The sequence below is a fragment of the Pteropus alecto genome, unplaced genomic scaffold (genome assembly GCF_000325575.1).
Source record: "Pteropus alecto unplaced genomic scaffold, ASM32557v1 scaffold45, whole genome shotgun sequence".
NCBI lineage: Eukaryota > Metazoa > Chordata > Mammalia > Chiroptera > Pteropodidae > Pteropus > Pteropus alecto.
Window position 1 is genome coordinate 36912386 of NW_006442491.1, and position 9205 is coordinate 36921590.

The 9205-nt window shown below is 50.0% G+C and overlaps 1 protein-coding gene across 1 annotated transcript in view; it reads right to left on the minus strand.

Moving 5' to 3' along the window:
- CTCFL (CCCTC-binding factor like) overlaps positions 1–8746 on the minus strand; it is a 15276-nt gene extending 6530 nt beyond the window's left edge. Inside the window, exons 1-7 of the mRNA XM_015596908.1 lie at positions 8180–8746; positions 7589–7814; positions 6337–6507; positions 5898–6031; positions 3277–3397; positions 2476–2625; positions 1911–2071 (exon numbers count right to left, since the gene is read on the minus strand). Coding sequence (XP_015452394.1) covers positions 1911–2071; positions 2476–2625; positions 3277–3397; positions 5898–6031; positions 6337–6507; positions 7589–7814; positions 8180–8746 — 1530 coding nt within the window. The remainder of the gene's footprint in view (positions 1–1910; positions 2072–2475; positions 2626–3276; positions 3398–5897; positions 6032–6336; positions 6508–7588; positions 7815–8179) is intronic.
- Between the last annotated feature and the right edge of the window lie 459 nt (positions 8747–9205).

Here is a 9205-nt window from a genome sequence, read left to right on the forward strand (position 1 = left end):
TTACTAGTTCCAGCTCACGCTCTGAACCACAGAAAGCACTGGCTCCCACCTCGGTCACCACCAAACATCACAGCAGCATAGGGCTCCAAGGCAGCAGTTCAATCCCGAACTTTCGCTCTTAGGACCCCTTATGCTCTTAAAAATTATCAACACTCCAAGGAGCTTTCGTTTATGGGGCGATAGCTATTAATATTGACCGTATTAGGCATCAAAATCGAGAAATTAAAAACAGGAAAAATATCGATGTGAAAATAACAAGAAACCAACTACATATTAACTTATTTCCGTAAACATATGTTATCCTTTTATCAAAACAAAATCATTTCTATCTGGCCTCATAGATAAGGTCGCCAGTTAAAATATAAGCTGTACTCTTTGGAACGTACTTACATACAAAAGTATCTGTTTATCTGAAATTCATATTCAAGCGGTCATCCCGTACGTTTATTTCTAAGACTAGCAACCTAATGAAAAGAAGACAGCCCGATTCTGATCCCTGCTTCTGCTTTCGTCCTGCTGGGGTCTGTGGCCGAGGTCGAGATACGTGGAGAAAATCTACGCACAGATCCGTATTTGGAAAAGGGAGAAGAGTTCGAATAGCTTTCTCACAGAATGTGGACATTCCCTGGTATCACGCCAAAACTCAACCAACGGGTAATTTCTCGAGAGTTCGTTAAGACCTGGAACCTGAACCGATACCAATGATCTTTTTGTGCTCAATTACACGAAAATCTGTTCATCTATCTTACACTCTGAGTGGATCACCCAAGCACGATTTCGTAAAATAATGGATCGGTCATTTGGAAGCTATCGGCGTGCCATGCTATGGACAGCTTCTGACACATGTCAATGCACCATATAAAAAATTGCTCCAATCTCATCAGAAAAGTCTTTAAGAACCAAAAAGCTATCAAGCTCAAGGTGGTGGATTTCCAAAATTCTCATTTCCTCTCGAAAGCTGAAATTGTATCCTTGGCCATACATTTTCCTTGACGTGATGGGTTTGCTTTATCTACTTTCAAGAAAAGGGTATGGGGTGTTTCTAGATATCTAAAAACCGAATAAGCAGAGTTTGTGGCTTTTCTCCCAAGTAAAAATGGTGGTTCATGGAAAAATGGCTCGTTGAGTGGGCACCTCAAACACCGCTCCGGGCGCCACCCTCCAGATGCCTCCTGCCTCGGAAGAGAGCGGAGCTGCTTTGTACAGCTTCCCAGCTCGGCACACAGACTATGGAACATGCGGGCGTTGAGGGCACCCCGAATAAAGCTGATAACTTTTACTGCTTCGTCGAGGACGTCCTCAAGTCCAACGGCCCTTTATTTGTGCTGCCAGTGCACGGAGGTGGGGAGGACAGGGGTGACCAGTCCCGCTGGGTGTCACCGCCTTGATTCCCGTTAAGCCGCCATCGCTTCTGCGACATCAGTGCCAACGTTGGCATAGCGAGAAGGGCAAGCGACGTGTCGGCATTGATTTGCTAGTTAATGACAGTGGTTTTGACGTCACGACCCTGCTTGGTGTCGAGGACCTCTAGGGTCCATGAACCTTACTTGAAGGCCTGCGGCTTTAACCTGCTGGCTCGTCACTCTGAATAGTCTCTTACCGCCATCGCTTCTGCGACGACAGTGCCAACGTTGGCATAGCGAGAAGGGCAGGCGACGTGTCGGCATTGATTTGCTAGTTAATGACAGTGGTTTTGACGTCACGACCCTGCTTGGTGTCGAGGACCTCTAGGGTCCATGAACCTTACTTGAAGGCCTGCGGCTTTAACCTGCTGGCTCGTCACTCTGAATAGTCTCTTTGCTCAAAGCATGCTGTTTCTTTTCAAAGAGGCAGAAAAATCCCCCGGCGGCCATCCCTTCCCCCATATGCCACTGCCTCCCTCTGCCCCCCCGCGCCAACTGGAACAATACCTGCTTGCAGGCATAGCTGCAGTGTTCGCACTGGAACTTTTTCTCGTTTTTATGAGTTTTCTGGTGCTGGATGAGGGCGTAGCGTTCATGGAAGACGGTAGAACAGAAGCGGCACGTCACCCCTGTTGCTCTGTAAGTGTGCAGGTTGCGCAAATGGACACCTAAAATGGTCGCGGAGCGTTATATGTACGTGTATGGGAAGAGTGTTGCCTTCTGCTAGGCTGACCTCCCCCGCCCTCCGGACTGGGGTTCCCATACCAGCACTCCTAGCACTCGGGGCTGGCCGATCCCTTCCTGCTGGGCCTTCCTGTGCATGCAGGACGGTGAGCATCCTCCCTGGCCCGTCCCCACTAGATGCCAGTAGCATCCTACTTCCTGAGTGGCGACAGCCAAGATGCTATGAAGCTGCACTTGTGCCACCCAGCCACCAGATGGCAGCACAGGACCTCCGGAAGAAACCTCTTCCAGGCTGCCTGCCCGGAATCCGGCCGGCTTAGGGCCCAGGGCACCGCAGCCTTCCCTGCACAAGGAAGTCCCCGGACACCTCCTCCCCCCGCACACTCACGCAGGTCGCTCTTCCTTGCGATGACCGTGGCACAATGCGGACACTGGTACTTGGGGACGTTCTCGCTGTGCTTCTGCAGGATGTGTATTTTCATGGTGCCGCTCTGGGTGAAGCGTGCGTGGCAGACGTGGCACTCGTAAGGCTTCTCACCTGTGGCATGGGAACAGAGGTGGCCCTCTGCAGGGTGGCTTTGCCCCGCAGGCCCCGGCCTTCACTAAAGGGCGCCCGGGGCCGAAAGCCCGTCCTTTGCTCCCTGAGCCCCGTCTTCTCACATGTTTACCCCCCATGAGTAGAAAAACCCTCCATCGAGCCCAGACAGCGTTCCATCCAGTACCGCTGCGTGGACAGCGGCCCGATGGGTGACTCTCCTAACATCTGGTGGCTACTCCTCCTTTCAACAGATTACCGAGTCCCCACCCTCGGTCTGAAGAGCCGAGAAGTACACGTAAACACACTCTCTACACAACTATCAGGCAACCGCACTATGAGACCAGCACACTCTGTTGTGCGTGCCGCCTTCACGTCGCAGGGAGAATTGAGGAGTCGACTTTTAAATCCTGAAACGCCGATGGAAGCCAATACGCGATGGCGTCTCCCCCATCACAGTGGGGTGACAGCCTGGCGTCCATGGGGGCCCCCCGACACGGAACAAACACGAGGGTCCCCATGCTAGGAAGGCACGAGGCAGTCGCTCCCACTCGGCAACGTCGAGTCTGCCTCCGAGGAGCCATTTTCACAAGCTCGCTTTGGAAAACGAGGCCGCGCTCTACGGCCTCGGCCTGCGGCACCTGGAGCTGTTACCTGAGTGCGTCCTCATGTGCCGCTTCAGTTTGTAGGTGTCCTTGCTGGCGTAGCTGCAGAGCCGGCACTGAAAGGGACGCTCGCCCGTGTGCGACCGAATGTGGCGCTTCAGCTTACTGGCCTAGCAAACGGAGGGCAGGTTAGAGACACCTCGACTTACCCGCATGGCAAATAGATGCTTAAATTAGTCCGATTTTCACATGAGAACGTATCTCGCACATCGAACAACACGAGAAAGCCGTTTCTTTTCGTTTTCTGTCGCGGACGGTGTTTTTCGCGTGGTGTGAGCGCGTTAAGATCCTTCGAGAATATTCAGCAGCAGTTTCAAGACACTCTCATATTCAACTTCCCTTTACACAGAGAAAATTGAAATCTAGCTGCTCAGTGCCACGCTTGACTTTATTTTCATTTCTAAGGCGACTTATTCTCAATAGCTGTGAAGTTCGGGCCACGCCGCAGAAGCAGCGGCCAGAACGTTTTGAGGTTTTTGCATAAATAAAGTGAGAACCTTAAAACAGTAGCTAGTTACTGGACCGACACCCGACCGAGGCATTTCTCAGGTCCAAGTCCTCTAGCCCTAAGTGACACACGGCGGAGGAAGGCCTTTTTTGCTATGAAAGATAGGTTCCAGGTGTTTCCAGTTTCTTTATATAATAAGTTAACTTTTAACTAGAAGAACAGAAACTCTAATTTAATTACGTATCCCAGGCAATTAGTTTAAAGGGAAACAATTTTTTTTTTTTTTTTTGCCCGGCTGTTTTGTTACATTCCAGAACTTACTGTCCTTATTCTGTGTTCACGTCCTTCAGGCCCTTATCTACCTCTAGCAGAAATGAAAGCAATCAACTATGCTCCGGCGACAGATGCTACAGAGCCTCCAGCAGCCCCGCCTGTGGTCTCAGGAAGGTGACACTCAGTGTCTTCCCCGGTATGTGACAAGCACACAGAAGCCAGAAGAACATCCGAGACCAGAAGAAGACAGAGAATGGAGATCGAGATTCAAATGGAAAACTTTAGATTTTTAGAAGTGGCTGTCTTCAAGTATGTCAGAAAGCAAACCAAAAAGAATCTTTAAAATTGTAGCATGCGGGGGTTGACGAGTGGTGTGACTCATGAGGGAACCTTCTCTGGACGGCTTTGCAAGGGAGGATGAGGGCCGGGCGGGGGGCGGGGGGCAGGGGCTCCGAAGCTCTCACCAGCCGGGGTTATCTGCACCATGTTTCCTTGCATTCGTGCTGCTGCGTGTCTACAGAAATGATGTTGGGGTGCAGGGCAGTTAGGCTGCCCCCCCTCAAAGCAGACCAGCACGGCAAGACTTGGGAACTGCAATAAAAGGACTTGGTGGCAGTAGCCGCTGGCCCGTACGCCGAGGCCCGTGCACAGGCTGCGTGCAGAGGCTGACCCCGGAGGGCTCAGCGGACCTCGCCCAGTTTGCGCTGAGAACCGGCGGGACGCTGGGCCGAAGGTCCTCAGATGGCTTTGTTCACTGAAGCCTTCGTTTTGTGTGTTTTCAAACTAAAGTCACAACCTTTAACTCAGATGAGAAATCATTTTCAAAAATAGGAATAGCAGAAAAAAAATAATAATTCTTGGAATCGAATTCTGAGCCGGTCCATGAAATTTTCTCATTTATGGGACGTGATTGCATCATTGCTATATTTAAACTTCGGTCATGTGCCTTTTAACTTCATTCCGTTTCAGTGTATTATTCTTTCCAACTGGGCTCAAAATCAGGCCCCAGCAAGTGTCCTGCTATGGCAGCGGAGCCCTCAAAACTTAATTGTAGGAAACCGTCAGCGAACACCAACTGTAGTGTTAGTGACATGTCGTGACATTCACACAGCCACTCGCCCTGCTAGAAGGTATAAAAAAACCCATCCAGGGGAAATGACCAGACACATAACTGAAGTCTGAAAAAGGTCGTTTCTCTGCAGTAAGAGTGGAAATGGCTATGTTTAAATCTTCGAGCAAGTTGCTTTGTCTCTGACCAAAGGCCCTTGAAGTAAGCTCAAAAATTTCAGCAAAAATTCAGATTTTGGAGCTGTGTTCTACGCTAGAGCAAATACAGTTTGATTCTGTGGAACTGAGTACCACATAAAATGCTAGGTAGAACTTTGAACTTAATTTGAGAATTATTTCTCAAGTTCCACATGTAGTTTTTTTATTTGTAATTTCTACACCTTTATATATCGCTTTCCCTAGCTGGTAATCAGGGGAAAAAAAAAAAAAAAAGGAATCCAATTTTCTATCTTCAATTTGAAAAACAGAATGGGGACTATTTCCCGCATGGATTATGTGTGAATAATATCTTTAATAAACCCTTTTTTGTAAGAGGTGCTACAGTTAGGCTTATTTAACATAACTTTTACAGCAACTTCTTAATAAGACGCCAGGAAGCTTTACGTGTGAGAGTGAACTTACTTCGACGCTAGCGAATCCAATTTTCTATCTTCAATTTGAAAAACAGAATGGGGACTATTTCCCGCATGGATTATGTGTGAATAATATCTTTAATAAACCCTTTTTTGTAAGAGGTGCTACAGTTAGGCTTATTTAACATAACTTTTACAGCAACTTCTTAATAAGACGCCAGGAAGCTTTACGTGTGAGAGTGAACTTACTTCGACGCTAGCGTACTTGCACATGGAACACTTAAAAGGTTTCTCGTGAGTGTGTTTGTAACGCCTGTGTCGGACCAGTTCTCCACTGGTGACAAACGCCATGTCGCAGTCACCACACTTGTAGGGCCTGGTTCCTGTAAAAATCACATAACGTATCCTTTTAAGATTTAACCACACGTTTTCCGGGGAATTTGTAACGTGTGAATTACGCGCGGTCTCGAAACGCTTTAAAAATGAAGAAGTGGCTCTTAAAACCATCAAACTTCCCCCCGCCACCCACCCCAGAGAGAGATGAGAAGACCCACTGTTGCGTTCAATGTTTTTAACAGAAATCGAGGAAAACGAGACAAATCCGACGTCTACGACCATAACGTCGAAAGAGCCGGATTCGCGCTCTCGAAGCCCCGAAGCCCGGCTCGCGGCCTCCTCGTGGGGTCACCTGTGTGGGTGTTGACGTGGTTCCGCAGGAGCGTCACAGTGCGGAAGGCCTTCAGGCACAGGTGACAGGTGTGGGGCTTCTCGCTGGTGTGCGTTTTCATGTGACGATTTAAACTCGAAATCCTGGAAGAGGCGAACGCGCAGAAATCACACTGGAAGGTTCGTTTTCCTCCTGCAGGAACGAGGCACAGAGTTCACACAGTCGTAAACGTCTTTCTTTAGAGGTTTAAAATCCATTTGGGGGGTGATGGAGGTATTCTAGGATTAGGTACTGGGGAATATATTAAAAAGAAACAACATAAAAATGAACTAGGAATCGGGAATTTGGGGCATCCCATCTCTTGTTTTAAATAGATAAATAGAGAAACTACTTTATAGCAACGACCTACTGTAGCCGGAGGCAATAACCCTAAGCGAATGACTCTGAGCACGTGTAGGAAGGAAAGGGGGTGGCAGTGTGACTTTCCAAACTGAGTCACTTCCTGGCCCTCGTCACAGTTGCTGGAGGAGGAAACAGAGCCAAGCGGTCGCCAGATAGGACTTTCTAAAAATGAGCTAGAAACTGAGATTTTGGGGGGTGGGGGGGTGAACTCTTTCGATTTAAAACAAATGAAAACCTAAATATTTTTCAAAAGCAAAGCAAATAATTTCGAGGGTCAAATTCATCTTCAGAGCTGCCAAGATTTGACCTGTTTTAACATGGCTTCCACTGTCCTTCCTACTCCAGCCTGACCTCCCTCTTCGACCACCCACCTATGTGGCGCCCCCAACACTGTGGGACTGTCCACTGTCATTACGAAGCTGTACCCGCAGGCCACTTCCTGCTTCCTGGAGCCGTGATCCCCACTCTTAATGGCTTCTGAGCCCTATTTTCTGGTCTCACTTAGACTCGCCCTTCCGCAGAACGCGTCTCTGCTGACCTCCCGGACGCCGATGCTCCTGGCCCTGTGTAGCGTTTGCTCTTGTCCCCATCCCTGGCCCCCCACCCCCAACGGGGCTGCAAGCCGGGAGCAGGTCAGGACCTTCCATTTATGTTTACAGCGCTTTGCAGAAGTGTTTTCGCTAGGCCTTTAAAACATTCGTGTGCAAAACACAGCTCTCTTTTGGACTTGACTTACAACCCAGAACATTAATTTAAAATTTCTCCCATTTCCTGATATTTTGAAAGCAATGAGAAGTCAACCGCTGAAAACATCAACGACGGTCCCCTTGCCGGTCCGTGCGGCTCTGTCACCCAGAACGGGCTGGCCTACCCTGGGGCTCTTTCCCGTTTTCCGCAGGGCGGTTTCCTTCAGCACGTGGCTGACTGGATGCAAGTTGATCTTCGGGTTCCGCGATGTTTAAGTTGGAGATCGTCAGGACAATTTCATTTCTTCCTTCGTCTCCGGGCCTGGCTTCCAGAAAGAAGATTTGCTTTTGTGTGTTTTCCTCGACTCCTCCTTCTGCCGGTGGCTGGGCCTCCTCCTGACCTGTCTCAAACTGATAAACAAAAATAAGCATTCAAGCACATTACAAGACGATTCAACTCTTTGCCTTGATGAAACCGAAAAATACGTAAAGGGAAATAAAATCAGAGTAGCACAGATCAGCCATTGCAATGAAACGCTTAAGCTGTAATTATTAAGCCATCGAGGGTTTTGGTGAAAAATACTATTTAAAAAACAAAACAAAACAAAACACAATGCACCTCGTAGTATTCTAATTAGTGTAACTTTTAAACTCTTAAAGAAGAACGCGAGGTCCCCCAGGGTTTTCTTGGGAATTATTTTGTCTGTGTTTAATTTTAAACTGCCCGTATAGACTCAATACTGCATAAGGGGTCCGTTTTTTAAAACTCTCTGTACCTTTATCAGCCTGGTGCTTTCATCCGGGCTCGCCAGCAATGCACTGTCTCCACCGGCCACGGCCACGGCCACGTTCTCCTCCAGAACCTGAAACTGCATCATTTCCATCTCCTGCAGTGAGTACAGCTCCTCCGGGATATCGATGGCCACGTAGGGGTGCAGGCTCTGCTGGGACTCGTCCTCCACCCACAGCAGCGACTCCAGCCCCCCGCCCGGCGGCACCAGCACCTGCAGCCCCCCTTCCTGGAGCTGCGGCGTCAGCCAGCCCATGTCCTGCAGCTCCCCGTCCTCCGACATGAGGCTCACGGCTTGCAGGGTCAGGATCTGCTTCTCGCTCTCCTCCGCGGTGGCCAGCACCAGAGCTGCCTCTCCCTCGGGGACCTGGGTCTGGAGAGCCCCCTGGGGGAGCTCGGCCTCCGCCTCCCCAGGGCTCGAGGGCCCCTTCTCTCTGCACACCCCATGCTCTCCCTCCACCCTTTCCTCCTCCGGGGCTTTTCCCGGCATCAGCTCCAGTTCTTTGATTTTGGTGAACTGCTCCAAAGGGTCACAGGCCTCGGTCCCTGCCATTCTGGCTTGGCCTGTTTGGGAAAGAAGCAAGCAGTCTTGGTGGGGCACAGTGGGGTGTGGGTCCCGTAGGTTTTGGGGCTGATCAAGGCCTGAGGAGGTTCTGGCCTCAGGAGGCTTTGGGTTTCATAGTGGTCAGGGCCAAGTTGACTCAGCCTAGGCCTAGGAGGGGCTGAGCCTAAGCATGATTTAGGCTAAAGCAGGTGGTTGTTCAGAAGATTCTAGAACCAACAGATTTGGGCCCGAGTGGGCTTTCTGCAAATGCACGTCCTAGGTCTAGCTAGGTGAGACCTGTGCAAGCTGTCCACCACCGTATGCACCGTTTGAGCCGTGCAGGCTTTGCCTGGCTCACGAAGACTTGGCCCGCAGGCCTCAAGCCGGGCACATGCACGCACGCTTCAGGCTTGGGGCGCCCCCTACTCCCAGCCCCTCCCTGGCCCGGCCCCTCCCGCCCGCCCACTG